Genomic DNA, 18,056 nt, shown 5'->3' on the forward strand with positions numbered 1-18,056 from the left:
ACTCCACATAAAGAAAATCAAGAAGTTCTCCTTGTGCCTTTTAATTTATTTATGTATGTAGGACCTTGCTTCTTTTTCTCATTTATTTGTGAGGTGCAAGGCCAACAGTTATTTGCTATTCTTTGAATTTTTAGGCCACTAAGAGGGGATGTTTAGAGTAATTGCTACAGAAATGGAGTCACATGGAGGCCAGAACAGACTGGCAGAATTCCCACTTTGTAGAACATAAGTGATTTTTTTTACATCAGTCCAGTAGTTGCAGTGACCATTATGAACGTCTAGTGTGTTTTTTTCATTCCAGCTAGATAAATGGGGCAGCATAGTGGCTAGTGCATCGCATTGCAGCACCAGCAAACGCCAAACAGGGTTCAATTCCTGCTGCTTGTACATTCTCCCCATAACTATTCTGGTTTCCTCCAGGTGATCCAGTTTGCTCCCTCATTCCAAAAATATATAGAGTTAGGGATAGGGTTAGTGAGTTATGGACATGCTATGTTGGAGCCAGAGGCATGTTGACATTTGCAGGCTGCCTCCAACAAATCCTCGGACTGTGTTGGTCACTGACGCAAAACAATGCAGTTCACTGTTTGTTTCAATGTTTTAAATAAAGCTAATCTTTTAATATTTTTCTCTTTTGTATATCTGCCATAGAGGGATTTAAAATTATATCTCTGGATTGGTGGTCCATGTGTCTGGGTTATTAGTCCAATAATTTAATCAGTTCACTTCTACCAGACAAACTGTACAAATTAGTTACTGTGGTTCTCTTTTGGAGACAATGATTGGATATACAGCAGAGCAGAATTTCCATTTGACTCCAATCAACATTCATTAATTTGAAGATATTTTTTCCAGCTGGGTACTTAGGATTGAAAGGTACACCTACAGTATATAAGTTTATAATATATAAGTTTGCTGATGACACCACAATTGTAGGCCGTATCTCGGGTAATGATGAGTTCGAGTACAGAGAGGAAATTAAGAACCTGGTGGCATGGTGCGAAGACAATAATCTATCCCTCAACGTCAGCAAGACGAAGGAATTAGTTGTTGACTTCAGAAGGAGTAGTGGACCGCACGACCCCATTTACATCAGTGGTGCGCAAGTGGAACAGGTCAAAAGCTTTAAGTTCCTCGGGGTCAATATCACAAATGACCTGACCTGGTCCAACCAAGCAGAGTCCACTGCCAAGAGGGCCCACCAGCGCCTTTACTTCCTGAGAAAGCTAAAGAAATTTGGCCTGTCCCCTAAAACCCTAATTTTTATAGATGCACCGTAGAAAGCATTCTTCTAGGGTGCATCACAACCTGGTATGGAAGTTGTCCTGTCCAAGACCGGAAGAAGCTGCAGAAGATCGTGAACACAGTCCAGCATATCACACAAACCAATCTTCCGTCCTTGGACTCACTTTATACCGCACGCTGTCGGAGCAGTGCTGCCAGGGTAATCAAGGACACGACCCAGCCAGCCAACACACTTTTCGTCCCTCTTTCCTCCGGAAGAAGGCTCAGGAGCTTGAAGACTCGTACCGCCAGAATTAGGAACAGCTTCTTTCCAACTGTGATAAGACTGCTGAACGGATCCTGACCCGGATCTGGGCCGTACCCTCCAAATATCCAGACCTGCCTCGCGGTTTTTTTCGCACTACCTTACTTTCCCTTTTCTTTTTTCTATTTATGATTTATAATTTAAATTTTTAATATTTACTATTGACTTGTACTCCAGGGAACGTGAAGCGCAGAATCAAATATCTCTGTGATGATTGTAGGTTCTAGTATCAATTGTTCGGCGACAATAAAGTAAAAATAAATTAGAAATATGGTCAAAAGTGTGTGTGTGCTTATCTCTGCAGTGGAACCTGAACTAACTCAGGTGTTACAGAACAAATACCTATACCCTCCTTTAGGTAAGGAGATCAGAAATACACAAGGTACTCCAAATGAAGGCTCACTAAAGCCATGTACCATTTTAACAAGATTTTCTTACTTTCACATTTCACCCCTTTTGCAATAAACATCAACAGGCTGCTAGCCTTAATTGTTTGCTGTACCTGTATTTTACATGCTGAATCATTAAATTTTCATCAAGACAAGATTCCCCAGTACAGCAATATTAACTGTATCACATTTTAAAACTATTCAAATTTGTATTCTTTTTATAAAAGTGCAAAATTGCAAAATTTGCCCAAATACTCTACCTTTCCTGGCCACTTGCTTAAACTGCTTATAGCATTTGTACATCCTTGGCATTCCCTTTACAGCTTTTCACTGTAGCTTTATGTCATTTGTTATCTAAATGCCTGGTACTGCCTTTTTATTAGGAACAGAAGACCATAAGAAATAGGAACAGAATAGGCCACTTGGCCCATTGAGTCTGCTCTATCATTTCATCATAGCTGATTTAATTTTCCTCTCAACCCAATTTCCTGTCCCGATTTGTGAATGGCTCAATAACCAAAATGGATTCCTGTGATACTCCGCTAGTATTGTCTGCCATCTGAAAACCACTTCTATCTTCTTATTTTTCCTCTGCTTAGTTAATCTGTCACTTACATGAATCCTTATTTTATTTAATAATAAATGCAGTCAGAAAGAAATATCAACAAAATGGGATGGGAAGAGGCTCATGTGGGGCATAAGCAGCGACAGAGGTTAGTAGGACAAAGACTACAGTATTTCTGCAACTCTTCTTCAATCAGTATGCCTGTGCCAATTGTCATCATTGCTAGCACAAAGATGGATTGACTTTTGTTCAGGCAACTACGTCACTAAAGAGTATTTTTTAGGATCCAACATCTTTTGAATTTGACAGTCAAAATGCAATACCAAATGTCTAAATACAACTTTCTGGAATGAGACATTAAGATTGGACATTGCAGAAGTGGGGTACATTTACAGAGAATGCTGCTCCGTGTATGCATTAACACATCATAATCTGTCACTTAACTTTGACTCACCTTTTCTATACTGTTACCCATGGAATTGCTCACATTGAACATGGTCCCAATTGCTTGTAACGACTGATCAGAATTCTATTTGCATTGTAGGATGTTGATTTCTATTTTAAAAGTGATTCATCACCTATAAGAAAGGGCATTCCTGATGGATAATAGAAGATCCACTGAAAATGGATTGTCACATTTCCAAAATTAAAAAGGTGGTAAATCTATCACACCCATTTCAAGAGCTTTATCATGGTACTTCAAAGTAAAAGCAATGAAAATTCACCACTAAATTCTCAGACCAAAGTATTCTTTTAAATATTAGTGCTGACTTTCATCAGACTTGTTTTCTACATTATAGGGTTAAAACATCTTCACAAACTTGAAAAATTCAATTGACTTCTCATCTAAAGCTTTTTGAGTGAGAGCCCCAGATGTACAGAAGTCATTATGTGAAAAAGTTGTTCCTAATTTTAATTCAGTTCAGCGTTCAATACCATCACCCCTCAGAGACTAGTGGAGAAACTGTTGCTGCTTGGCCTTAGCACTGCTGTGTCGCTGGATTCTGGATTTCTTGACAGAGAGACCACAGTCAGTCCGTGTTGGCAGGAACATCTCTGACTCCATCACACTGAGCACTGGGTCCCCACAAGGCTGTGTGCTTAGCTCATTGCTGTTTACACTACTAACACATGACTGTGCAGCCAGATTCAAGGAGAACCTGATCATTAAATTTGCAGATGATACCACAGTGGTGGGGCTCATCAGCAAAAACGATGAAACAATGTACAGGGAGGAGGTCAAACACCTAGAGAGCTGGTGCAGGGATAACAACTTGATGCTTAATGTCACCAAAACCAAGGAGATGATCATCGATTTCAGACAGTCTCAGCCTGAGCACACACCCCTCAGCATCAGCGGCTCCACAGTGGAGAGAGTGGAAAACATCAAGTTCCTTGGGGTGCAGATCTCGGACAATCTCACCTGGTCCAGGAACACCACTGGGATTGTGAAACGGGCCCAGCAGAGATTGCACTTTCTGAGGAAGCTTAAACAAGCATCACTCCCCACTAACATCTTAACTACATTCTACAGAGGCGTGGTTGAGAGTGTGCTGACCTTTTGCATCACAACCTGGTACTCCAGCTGCAGTGCTGTCGACAAAAAAGCCTTGCGTGGTTAGGGGAGCAGAGAAGGTTATTGGGGTCTCCCTACCTTCTGTCCAAGACCTCTTTCAGAGTCGATGCCTCCAGAAGACACGGTGCATCATTAAAGACCCCTCACACCCTCTCCATGAACTGTTTGTTCTTCTGCCATCAGGCAAATGTTACAGGAGCATCAAAACTAAAACCACAAGGCTACTAAACAGCTTCCTCCCACAGGCAGTCAGACTGCTAAATAGCTGCTCCACCTGACCCTACTTTGGACACTTTTAACTTGGACACTTATAACTTGATTTTAACTGACATGTGGCTGTTGTGTTTTACTATTTACTGTTATGTTTATTATTTAGTGTTGCGTTTGTTATGTCATGATTGCACTGCTCCTGAGAAACGCTGTCTCATTCTGCCCTGCAGAACTGATGTACGGTTAGAATGACAATAAAGTTTTTTGAATCTTTGAATCTTTGAATCTAATTCTACATAATCCAACAGTAATTTTATGTAAATGCTGTTTATTTAGACTCCTGCACTAGATCTGTATGGATCTATCACACTTCTAATCATTTAAAATATGTTGAGAAGATCAAACTTCAACCTTCTATACCCAAAGGAATACAAGTTACCTGTATGCAGTAAATGTCAGAACAACTCACCTGGTCAGGCAGCAGCTGTGAAAAGGGAAATGGTTAATGTTTCAGGGCTAAGATTGTTCTTCAGAATAAGAAGCTGACAACCAAAAGAGTGAGAGGGCGATGAGTAGAATAAGGGGATCTTCTCTGATTATGTATTTTCAATGTACTCATTGAGAAGTAGTTATGCTCCCTTATCAGTGCAATGTGTTGCTGATGTTATAATGTCTGTGTTATGCCATATTGTCAAACTGCCAGAGGCATGCCCAGCAGGTCAGAATATACAAATGAAAGGAAATGATTGAGAGGAATGGCAGACAAAAATGGCAAAACAGAGCAACAGAGTTTGATATTAACATAATCAGATGAAAGATGAGGTATAATTCTCGGGCACATGTTGAATCTTGTAACAGTGTGGGAGATATTATTTCAAATGCACAGCATCTGCAATTTAAAAAAAATTGATTTAAATTTACGCAGTCTGTCCTTAATTTAGCTCCTACAGTTCTGGCATTATTTTTGATGAGCTTTTGCTGTACCAGCTCCAAGTCTAATAGTTTATGATAAGGACGTTGTGATTCTTCAACAGGAGAAAGATAGACCGAGCAACTAGGTAGAAGTCATCCAGTTCGGTAAGAGGTATCAAAAGGCTGATTATCTAAGTGGAGATAGTGGAGATAGAATGTGTGACATTCAAAGGGAAATGTTCCAGTACACGAGTCACATAAAGTTAATAGGCAGCTCTAACAAGTGAAAGGCAAATGGCATGTTGGACTTATAGAGTTTGAGAATAGGGAAGTTTTGTTACAATTGTACAGGTATTGATGAGACCACAGCTGGAATACCGTGGTAATTTCAGTCTCCTTCTCTAAAAAAGTGACATAGTAGCTTTGGAGGCAGTCCAAAGGAGATTCATCAGGATAATTCCTGTGAGGAAAGGGTTATCCTATGAAGAGAGGCTAGATAGTTTAGAGACCTTGCCAAGATCTGTATCCTTGGAACTTGGAAGAATGACCTTATTGGTGACCTTATTTAAACATATAAGGTCCTAAAGGGTCTCGTTAAAGTAGATGCTGAGATGTTTTCACCAGTGGGAGAGTCACGAATACGGGACGACCAAAACTGAAGGGCATAAAAATTTTCCTCTTAGAGGGTAGTGAATGTCCGGAATTCTCAGCCCCCAAGTGTAGTAGAGGGCAAGTGATTCAAAATAATTATGGTAGTGATAGATATTAGAAAGATCAAGACATTGAGCATTATGTGGAGCTGCCATAGAAAAGGAGTTGAGGATAGCACTGATCAACCATGACTATATTGAATGCTGTGGCTGGCTTGAGGAGCCCAGTGGTTAAATCCTGCTCATGTTTTCTTGTGCTTCTGAGGTTCAGTTCCTAAAATAAATTAGATAGACTCTGGCTGGGTGTCTTTATATCAAAATAATTATGAATTTAAGCTCTCCTGAAATTGAAAACTAACATTTCATTAGCTTTTTGATTAGTTTTTAATTGAGTTTATGTCTTTTTCCCTTTCATTTGTGTACATGGGCACTTAAAACCCCATGTTCCTTTTGAAATGCAAATGTCAGATAGCAGGGAGGTTTTAATACATAGTCAGTTAGTGTATCAAAATTAGGCTAAACCCCAGAGGTATGCATGGTTGCAAATGATAAAGATAAAACTTAAGAAGATAGGTTAATTAGGTAAACATTTACCTCAGAAAGTGGCCTCTCAAGTAAATCTGAGATCATTGAGCTACTTGCCACGTGCAAACTATAAGTAACCGGGATCAATACTGCAAATACGTAACAATGAAATGTCTGCAAAGTTTATTACAAAAGTAGCTGTAAAATAAAAAGCAGCTGTGTAACTGTTGAATCAGTCTTGAGCTACTCTGGGGAATGCATAATGGCTGTTTTGGCTACACTGAATGAAAAATGGTTATCAGAATTTTGCTGGGTCAATTCGTTTCAGTGATGGTAGCATGCATTAATATGAGTTGAATCACGCTTTCCCATTTCTCCCTACCTGAAACTGCCACCCACCATCTAACTATACCCATACTTACTACAGCAGATGTGAATTATCTACCTCGTTGATCCTCCACATCCCAGTGAGCAATGGCAGGGTCTCAACAACTTGGTGAACAAACCTCATCCCAGAAATGCTTCCTGTGGCAAAGCTAGAGACGGGGTTTTGTCACCTGTAAAAATTGTAATTAATCTGAATAGTTTTTAAGTATCTTTGACTTTTCAGAGACACTGCAAAACAATTAAAATTGAAATACTGTACATAGTTAAAAATCATTAAAGATGTAACATAAAAGTATAGTAAAAATTATTAATGAAAAACACATAAACACTTATAAATAATTAAAACATGCAAACAAAGCAAAATATGTGAAGAAAGTAATCAAGTTTTCCCTGTTTCTGCTAAACCTTTGTGCTTCACTGCAATTTTGGATCTTGCACCAGATCACACCCAAGAAAGGTTTCAAGAGATATGGAGTGTTCAATTGAGGAGCAACCTGACAGATTCTGTCTTCTGAATCTGTCAGAAACCACCAGTCTTCTGCATTTCACACATCTGTATTTTCACACATATGGATGCTTAAGTTGCAGCCATTTGGACCAGAAGTATTAACAACTGTTGGTGCACTTTGATAGCCTCATTGTGTATTTCTAATTGCTTTAACATGATCCCCAGGATATCAGCATGAACTAAAATTGTTTCAAACTGATGGTATATGATAATGTAATGTAAAGCTGATGTAATTATTAAAAGTTTACTTTTCAAATAGTGTCAAAGATTGTATTATTCCATGAAATAAACAATCAGTGTCACATAATAAAATTAAACTGGAAGATGGATGTCGCTATTAATACAAACTGAGTCACTTAATGATGGATAATTCTACATTTAAACAAAATGTTTGAAGCAACATCTTCTCTCAGCCAGTCCAGTATTGTAACACAATTACAGAAGCCATTATAGCCATTTGGGTATTTGAAATTCGCCCTCACAGAATTCACAAACAACTACACTAAATCTGAATTATCGAATAAAATTCACTCTCATTGACTTTATGTGAAACATATTTAAATAAACGAACACACAATTTGTGTTTGTTTTACAACTCGTGCTTCTTGATAATGTGTCTTCCCATTGTGCAGAATCACTGTGTGGAGCTTTTCTAGGAACATGAAGGTCACTTGTATATAATTTTACCTATTTTTCAGCTTTTTTTAAATTAAGGTATAAACTATAATAAATATTCTAAATATAAAGATAAAATCAGTAGATTTATAAGCCGTCTAATTCACTTTTAAAAATTGTGTTAAAAGTAGATTTTTGGAATCTTTTAAAATATGCTTTCACTATTTTGGGAAGAATGCCAACTGAAATAAATTTATCAATCAAATCCAGTTAGAAAAAGCAAAATAGATTTTATCAATTCCACTAGTCTGCATTTTTCTTTATCTACTCTCTAAACCTATTTTAATATTTAGGAAGATTGTTTACCACCAATAAGATTTTAAGCATATTGCCAGAATCAGAATTCAGTGATTACACATTCAGAATACAATAGTTACTGTTTCTTGATTTCCACCGTGTTAAACTCATTTACTGCAACCTTCAGAGATGTGTCTGACATACATAATCTTTAGAGACTGCGTCAATTGTAACAGTGGTGCTTCTGGATTTTGTGAGTTACTATTGGTACTAACTGACAGAATAGCTGAAGGCAAAATAAAACTTTAAAAAAGTTACGCTTCAGAATATTTCTAACAGAGTAACAGGTACACATCCATTAATAAAACAGAGATTAGTATAAAGCATACCATTATATCCAAGAAAAAAAATTCTATCCACAATATTCTAATTGTCATGTACCAGCGCTAGCAAACAAGCAGATCTGGTGGCAAATTGCATTTCTGTTAATGATAAACAGTTCAGAGGAGTAGAGGTAATAATTGTCATGGATAGAGGATTGGCTTTCAAACAAAAAACAGAGTTGCAGTAAATGGGTCATTAGGCGTGGGATCAGGAGTTGACTAGCTAGCCCATTAGTCTCAATGGACAGACATTTTAACTACAATGAAGTCAAGAGGTAACGCAAGAGGGTAGGAAACTAGTTTTGAAGCCAAGATTGGTTCAGCTATTATCGAAACAGGATCAGGTGGCCAATTGTTCTATTTCTAATATTTTATGTTCAACTATAATATATCATAGTAAGTTTTCTTTTCAATATATCTACCTGGTGCTTTTACCCATTAGATTTCTTACGTTAATCACACTCTTTTCACCACTCTCCAACTTTATCGAAAGCCTGGAGCCTTAAACTTGGAAACAGTTGATTTGAAAGGATACTTTTACTGGTAATGGTCAAAAAAGAAAACCATTATTTTATAATTATAATGCTTTTCTTAGTTAAAATCCACAAACAATGTTACTTCTAACACAAAATTCAAAATCATTTGTATTACGTAAAGGGAAGTGGATGGGCTGGCAGCATTCACATAAAAAGAGCTATGAAAATAGGGAAAAATACTTTAATTATGGAGTAGTATTTTCTATTGGAAATGATGTCTCAATTTTTCCTATGAAAAGACAGATTCAAAAAGCATTGCAGTAACTGTGAAGGCGTTAAACAATAACACATTTGTGTAGATTATTAAATGAATACGTCATCAAATAACTGGATTTTTAAAATGGAATTTAAGGAAGAATGTTGTGACCTGAATTCCCAGTAAGGAAATACTTTAGGAAAGATGCATCTAGAAATTTATCCTTAGTCACTCTTGGTGAATGTCTAACACAGTGTCTGCAGTTTGCAAGATAGCACCGGTAAACCATGGCCACATTCTGGACTACATAAAATACTTTTAAGTATACCTTTTTTGAATAACTCTCACTGCAATCATTAGTATGTAATTTCCATTTAAGTAATGTACTTTTAAATTGACTTAATGAACTACAGATTTCAAAATCTTCTGAAGGACCCAGCAGTTTAACTCTCAAGCAAACAAGAACAACTTTAAGTGGTCAAAGGTTCATCACCATAGCCCGGAAGTGATGCAGGAGTGGGGGACTCCAACCCAGGCTAAAACACAGAGGAATGAGACCCCCTTTTCCTAGCATCTTGTTATCAAATGTGCAGTTGCTGGACAACCAAACTGAGGACCTGAAGGCAAGATTGCCGTATTGGAGGAAAATGAGAGATTGTTCTGTTCTATGTTTGACCAAGACATAGCTTACTCCCTGCACACCGATATGGCAATCAGACCCGAAAGCTTGATTCACAGGATGGACCAAAGGCAAAAGGTAGAGGTGCCTGTTTCACAATAAACACTTGGTGGTGCTCCAATGGAGTGATTTCGTTGAACTTATGTTCCCCAGACCTTGAACATGTAACGATCAAATGCTGTCCATTCAATTTACATAGGGAGATCTCGTCTGTAATCTTCACACAGTTACATACCACCAATGCTGATTATAAACAAACACTTGAGGTACTGCATGGCGTCATCTCCAAACAAGAAACAATCCATCCTGATACATTTCACATCATAGTTGGGGACTTCAACCAGGCTCGTTTGAAGAAATGTCTGCCCAATTACCAGCAGCATATATGTACGGAGTCTTTCTTTTTGTTAGAGTTGGCGCCTATTTTTGTCATTACTTTCCCCTCTGTATCAAATTCATTTTAGTGTCATAGAATGTCATCATAACATCATAGTCGGGGATGTTAGTCCTCGATTAACATCATAGTCGGGGACTTCAACCAGGCTCGTTTGAAGAAATGTCTGCCCAATTACCAGCAGCATATATGTACAGGGTCTTTCTTTTTGTTAGTTTTGGTACCTATTTTTGTTATTACTTCTCTCTCTGTATCAAATTCATTTTAATGTCATAGAATTAGTTATATCTATAAAGTGTATTTGTTAAAATTTACTAGGTGTGCTGGCTAATAATTGATGTTTGTGATTGATTGAGGGGAGTGTTGAAGCAGGTGCTGGGCGGGATTTCCCTTAGACATACAGGAGTCAATATAATGGATCGTTACATATATAAAACCTGTGGCACCAGAGGTCCCAACATATTAGACCACTATTATACTAAGATAAGGAACCGACTTTTCCATGCCTAGACCATGTTTTGGGAAATCTGATCACTTGGCTGACTTCCTACTGGATACAGACAGAGGCTAAAGAGCAAAACTCCAGAGATTAGGGCAACAAAGAGGTGGTTGCAGGAGGTAAAGGAGTGGCTACAAAATTGATTTGAGAAGCTGGACTGGACTGTATTCAAGGAATCATCTGTGGATCTGAATGAATACACCATGGTTTGTCAGGGACTTTATAAAAACAGTTGTAGATGAGTGTTTCCCCAGAGAATCATTCAGAGACTTCCCCAACCAGAAGCCAGATCAGAGACATTCAACGCTGGTGACCAAGAAAGTTACAAGAGGTCCAGATGTGATCACTGGAAAGCCAACTCACCGGGAAAGTGGCAATTCCGGACTAAACTTGAATCAATGAAGGATGCCTGACAGTTGTGGCAGGGCTACATGTTGTGAGCACATCTACAAGTTGACACAGGAAAGCAATATTCATCACCAGGGACCCCTCCACTACACAGGTCATGCTCTCTTCTTACTTCTGCCATCAGGAAGATGGTATAGGAGCCTCCGGACTCACAACACCAGATCTAGGAACAGTTAACACCCCTCAACCATCAGGCTCTTGAACAAGAGGGATAACTTCACTTGCCCTGTCACTGAAATGTTCCCACAAACTATGGACTCACTTTCAAGGACTCATCATCTCATGTGCTCAATACTTATTGCTTACTTATTAATGCGATTATTATTTCTTTCTTTTTGTATTTGTACAATTTGTCATCTTTTGCATGGTGGTTGAACATCCAAGTTGGCATAGTCTTTCATTGATTCTATTATGGTTATTATACTAGTGGCTATAAGATGAATTCTGCATAAGAAATTCAGTTCCATTGAATTCAGTGAAAGTAAATTTCAAAAGCAGTGTGTACAGCGTGTGACTGAGGTTGGAACTCACCATCCACAAACTTGGAATATTTAGTTTTATCTGTTAAAATTAACAAATCCATAATCACAGCTGGTGACATGAACTCCAAAGGTAACTATAAATTCTGTGCTGCACTGGCAGTTCTTGGTTATGGAATACATTATCAGAAAAGACATGGTGAACAGAAGCAAATCGAGGCAACTGGCTTTACAGATAACAGGGTAAATGTTCAGTCTGTCTCTGCTGGTTAGTGAGCACACACTAGATAATATTAACTTTATGCAAAAGTGTAAATGGGAGATAATTCAGAAGATTGTTTTCATCTTCTATTGAAGCCAATAGAAATAAAAACTAAAGAGATATATAAAATGGAATACTAATTTACTATTATACGTATATTTTCCATTTTTATCACAAAACGAAATCTACCCTGAAGTGTCTTTTTTTAAAATAAGTACCTTTGGTAAATGTCCATAGAGTAGCTGCAGAACAGGATTGGAGATAGCCTGTCATAAGGGCACAGCTGGGAACAGACCCAAGTGCAAGATACAGACACTGAAGTACCAGGGACAGGACAAGGATACAAGGCGATGGCAAGAACATGGACAGGAAAACCAGGAACCTGGAACAGGTCTGAACAAGACAGCTAGGAGCCCGGGCTTGGACTCCGGGCCAGAGACTGAACAAGGACCCAGTACCTGGGTCTTGCCTCTGGCTCGGACCCCAGAACTAGGCAAGGACGAGGCTTGGCAGGCAGGCAGGACGAGGCAGAGCTCTACAGGCTTGAAGCTTGAGGCTGGAGCTGGAGACTTGGCTTGGCTAGGCAAGAGGCGAGGCTGGAGGCTGGAGACTTGAGGAGAGGCTGGAGGGAGGGGACTTGAGGCGAGGCTGGAGGGAGGGGACTAGACATTTGAGACTTTAGGCGAGGCTTGGCTCCTCCTGGGCAGGGCGCAGTTCACCTGGAGAGGGCGCGGATCACCTGGGCAGGGCACAGATCACCACCCGACAGAGGCAAGGGACAGAACCAACCCGAGGTAACGGCAAGACAACCTGGCTTACCTGAGCGGAGGCAAGGGACAAGAAGGGACAGAACCAACCCCAGGTAACGGCAAGATGGCCTGGCTTACCTGGGCAGAGGCAAGGGACAGGAAGGGAGCTAGGTACAGGGTGGCTCCAGAACCAGACAGCAAGACAAGGCAAGGCTACTGGCAAAGCAGGGCAAGATGAGAACTTCAGGCAAGGCATGAGTTACTGGCAAGACAAGGCAGGGCTTCAGGCAAAGCAAGGCGAGATGAGAACTTCAGGTGAGGCGAGAGTTACCGGCAAGACAAGGCAAGGCAAGGCTTGGCAAGGCTTCAGGCGAGGAAACAGAAGGCAGAGGAAGGGATCCAAGGAGTAAGGACAAGAACAATCCAGCAACCACACCCTGCTCTCTGAAGGTATTTATGCAGCCAGCCCCAACTAGCATCAGCTGACTCAATTAGCTCAACAAGGACAGAAACAGGGTAGATAGGAAAACCTGGAGCAAGGGTCGATGGACTGGACCGTGAACTGGAATACGGACTTTACGGACCGGACTATGACATAGCCATAAATATTTTCTTTGCTGAGTCTTTAAAATACTCAGAAATAGGACCATGCTACAGTTAGAAGACTCCATGCATCCAGTGAAATTATTAATTTATTCTAGCATCTGCACAAATATTGATCTGTGCATTGATTTAAAGGTATAAAGTTAAAGGACAACAGCTGTTGTGGGAAACAAATTCTGTACAGTCATCGGTTGTGGAAAAGTAGACAAGGGATTCTTAGATTAATGATTTGCCTGAGTCACTGAATGGCAGCCTAATAAGTCCAAAACTGGGTTGCATGAGCCATTTCTTTGAGCAACTTTATTAGTGTAAGGAACTGGGATAAAAAATATTCCTAATTATTGGAGGGCATAAAAATTCTTAAGTCTAGGCATCAAGATCCCCATTATCCTTATTTTATTGAATGGGACAGTAAATTAGGATCTAAATGGCCTAAAGGGAAGAAAGTCAATGTCAACTTCATTCTATTTAAAATGAAACTTGACCACATGTGTAGCATGGTTTTCTATTCATACCTAAAACAAGTGTATGATTAATTGGAAAAGATTTAGAATATTAGGAGAAAATTTACCTAGAAATTTCAATACATTCAAATGAATGAAATCGATAAGCATTGCAGAATACCAAATACCATTTCGAACACATCCCCTTGATTGGACATTTCAACTGCACACTCTTGGGAATGAAAATGGACATCTGAGATTGAAGGCTAGATATGGGATGAAGAAAGGACAGTGGCCCTAGGCACATACAGGCCCCCAAGGGGCATAAGTAGAGGTAAGAGGATCATGTCTGGAAGAATTGGGGCTATGGTTAGTTCATCAAGTAATTGGCAGAGCTGAATTAAATTAACTGGGTCTTCACTGGGGCCTTTGGGAAGGATCAGAGAAGCTGAAGGACTGAAAGGGCATCAGAGGAGATGAATTCGAGGGATTAGAATGCAATTAATTGTCTCAGAGGAAGGAACCTACATTCAATCTAGCACCATGTTACTCATACGTGATTGCTTCAGGAGTGTGTAGTGAAGCTAAGTTCTGAGACTATTAAACCGATATTCTTTGCAGTGCTCCATGATGGGGAATGATCCCATCTCACAGAAATGACATTGGGGATTGAAGCTACTGTCACTCAGAAATGTCTAGTTGATTATGCAATTACATTTATAGCTTTTTTATGACAGGAGTTGTGAGATTTATGTATGCAACAGAAGCCTGATCTTCATTTGCAATAGATAGTACAATAGAGTAAATGAGCAAGGAGAATCTGGACATAGGTTGTTTAAGAACAGATTAGAAGAAAAAAAATGTTAAAGGAATAGAGTCAAAAAAGCTGCAATATCATAATGACAAGAGATCCTGCAGATTCTGGAAATCTTGAGCAACATAAAAGATGCTGGAGGAACTCAGTAAATCAGGCAGCATCTATGGAGGGGAATAAACAGTTAACATCTCAGGCCAAGATGCAACATTTTGGCTTAGATGATTGTTGAGTGGATAACTCCAAAATAGATTGGTTGCATTCAATAACTTTGTTTCTGTGTTGTAATTTTTCTGTAATTTTCTGTGTCTCAGAAATTTATCCATGCAGAATTTTGGCCTCTTCACCGGGAAGGCCACTGTATGACTTACAGGATTTTGCCATCTACGCTTTCCTTCAACTAAGTTTTACAATAACCTGAATTTAGAGGTTTTACAGAAAAAATGCAACACATACTGTAAACATTATAAAAAAATTCATATATGGTTCAGGAACTTACCCTAACCACACCATTCTCATGCATTGTTATACAATTTTTAGGATCAAACGAGAGTTGGTGTAGGGCTTGTGCTGTAGCACGATGCACAAGAGGATTTTTTGATTTCAGATAATGAACCAGAGGGGCCACAGCTCCAGTTTGTCCAAAGGCAACCCTGTTGTTACCCCACTTGCAGCAGCAAGCAATAGCATCTGCTAAATGCTGGCGAAGCACATCATCTTTCTGCAGGAAGACAATACAAAAAGGTGGCATCTATCATTAAGGCCCTCTATAACCCAGGACATCCTCTCTTTTTACTACTATAACGCCCTGGCTAAGATTTTTACTGCTATGCTACAGGTATTGCATTTTAGCAGTTTGGTAAGAGCATTCTGTTCTGCTTTTAGCATGTTTGGGTTTGAGCTAAAGATAAGAAGCTACGTTGTTCAACTTAGGAATGTTGTGTCAGCCAATCAAGATGGTGGAATTGGGAGAATGTTCCAGAGAACGCAGGGCGGAGAGATTTTTGTGACCAACACGGGTGTGGGTCAAGGTCCTTTTGGCCGGAGATGGGAGAAAACAGGAGGCAAGATGGCTGAGGATGCCGTCCCTGTTGCATGAGATGCATTGTGCAGATGAATGGTGTCAAGGAGGAAGAATCAATATTCCCGTGGGGGGGAGGGGTGAGCCCCCTTGTTCAAGGTGAATTTTGAGCGACATTCAGAAGATGGTGTGTGCTTTCACACAAACGGTGGGTCCGGCGTGTGAGTTAAAGACAACTTTAAGATGAGCTCCAACTTATGTGCACATTTGGACTGGGTTAACTGTTAAAGGCCCTTTTTTCCCCTTTTCTTTTTCCTATCAGTTGTTCAAATAAAGCTGAAGTTTGGAAGATACTATTACCTGATTAATAGCAACATTCTGTGCTTTGTTATGTTTGATTCTATCAAAGGTTTCAATGAAATAAGACATACCAGACTGATGGCAAACAATGTGGACGTTGTATAAGATGTTGCTGAGGCCTAATTTGGAGTATTGTGTGCAGTTTTGGTCATCTACCTACAGGAAAGATGTCAACAAGATTGAAAAAGTGCAGCGAAAATTTATGAGGATATTGCCGGGACTTGGGGACCTGAGTAATAGGGAAAGGTCGAATAGGTTAGGACTTTGTTCCCTAGAGCATAAGAATGAAGGGAGATTTGATAGAGGCATACCAAATTATGAAGGTGTAGATATCGAGTAAATGAAAGTAGGATTGTTCCAATGAGGTTGGGTGAAATTAGAACTGGAGGTCATGGGTTAAAGGTGGAAGATAAAATGTTTAAGGGGAATATGAGGGGGAATTTCTCCCAACAGAGGCTGGTAAGAATGTGGGATGAACTGCTAGTGGAAGTGGTGGATGTGTGTTCAATTCCAACATCTAAAATAAACTTGGATAGGTACATGGATGGGAGGGTTGTAGAGGGCTATGGTCTGGTTCCAGATAAATGCAATTTTGCAGATTAATAGTTTGGTACGGACTAGATGGGTCTGTTTCTGTGCTGTTGTATTCTATGATTCTATGACTAATAGTGAAAATTAAGATTATTGGTGATTTTTGAGAAAAAAAGTAATTAGAATTTAAAAGATGAGTTTGATAGAAGTACAAGCACCTAGACAATGTAAATTTAAAGGAACCATGGAAACTGGAACCCCCCCCCCCCACCCAATTTAAAGAGAGCAAGTGAATTGGGGCCACAATATGTTAGAGATAATAGAGACCAGGGCCCCTGTTGGTTAAAGGAAATGCAGGAATCAGTTCATAGTGAGCTGGATTTCTAAACAATTGGGTAGTGTAATATTGGAGTTGTAGTGTAAAAGGGCTTATGAAGTAACTATAATTGATTTCGTATTCTAGAAATCATGAACCTAATGGGAGTTTGCAAAATACTCTCTACTCAGACAGTTGCTGGAATGAGGATGACCACACAGAATTAAAATGGGTAGTATTAAATGTTAATACAAGGTTACTTACTACGTATGTTAAACTTGATAACATTGGAACAACTGCATGATCTGTTATAACTGCTAGGTTTTCTTCATCCATGGCTATTTTGGCTAAAGCCGCGCAAACACTGGCCAGAACCTCTATGTTGTCAGATTTTAGTAAATTAACAATTAATTCCAGACCACCAACAAAGGAACGAACCATCTCTCCAGCTTCCTAAAAAAGACAAGCAAAGTACCATGTTAATGTTATTTTGAGAATTAGCATAATATTGTCTGATTGAACGAATAGATATAGTGTTCTTTTGATGCTATCTCAGGGCAGCAGTGAGCTCAAGGAGGAGGAAGTTACCTTAAATGCATATCAAAATGAACAAACATCTGCTTCAATATACAGGTTTCCCCCGCCATCCGAAGGTAGAGCGTTCCTATGAAAAAGTTTGTAAGCCGAAATGTCGTAAAGCGAAGAAGCAATTACCATTTATTTATATGGGAAAAATTTGTGAGCATTCGCAGACCCAAAAATAACCTACCAAATCATGCCAAATAACACATAAAACTTAAAATAACAGTAACATATAGTAAAAGCAGGAATGATACGATAAATACACAGCCAATATAAAGTAGAAATACTTTTCCACAATTATTACTGCACTGTTCTCCGTAACGAAAATCTCACGCAAGTGCTGTTGACAAAAACACAGCGCAAGGGCTCTCCAGTAACCTTTAAGCTATGAAGCTGCCAAATCATACCAAATAACACGTAAAAATACACAGCCGATATAAAGTAGAAATAATAGAAACATAGAAACATAGAAAATAGGTGCAGGAGTAGGCCATTCGGCCCTTCGAGCCTGCACCGCCACTTATTATGATCATGGCTGATCATCCAACTCAGAACCCTGCCCCAGCCTTCCCTCCATACCCCCTGATCCCCGTAGCCACAAGGGCCATATCTAACTCC

The 18,056-nt window shown here is 39.4% G+C and overlaps 1 protein-coding gene across 11 annotated transcripts in view; it reads right to left on the reverse strand.

Annotated features, from left to right (window-relative positions):
- Positions 1-18,056, reverse strand: part of odad2 (outer dynein arm docking complex subunit 2) — a 277,618-nt gene that overhangs the window by 36,127 nt on the left and 223,435 nt on the right. For 10 of the 11 annotated variants that reach the window (XR_011885489.1, XR_011885488.1, XM_072253885.1 and 7 more), the window contains 2 exons: positions 17,121-17,309; positions 15,128-15,349 (listed from right to left, as the gene is read on the reverse strand). The exons of the other annotated variant lie outside the window; for it this stretch is intronic. Coding sequence is in view for 8 of the 10 variants with exons in the window: in XM_072253885.1 (XP_072109986.1) it covers positions 15,128-15,349; positions 17,121-17,309 (411 nt within the window). In the remaining 2 variants the exon portion in view is untranslated. The remainder of the gene's footprint in view (positions 1-15,127; positions 15,350-17,120; positions 17,310-18,056) is intronic. 11 annotated transcript variants of the gene reach the window in all.

Source organism: Mobula birostris, chromosome 3 (genome assembly GCF_030028105.1).
Source record: "Mobula birostris isolate sMobBir1 chromosome 3, sMobBir1.hap1, whole genome shotgun sequence".
Classification (NCBI taxonomy): Eukaryota; Metazoa; Chordata; class Chondrichthyes; order Myliobatiformes; family Myliobatidae; genus Mobula; species Mobula birostris.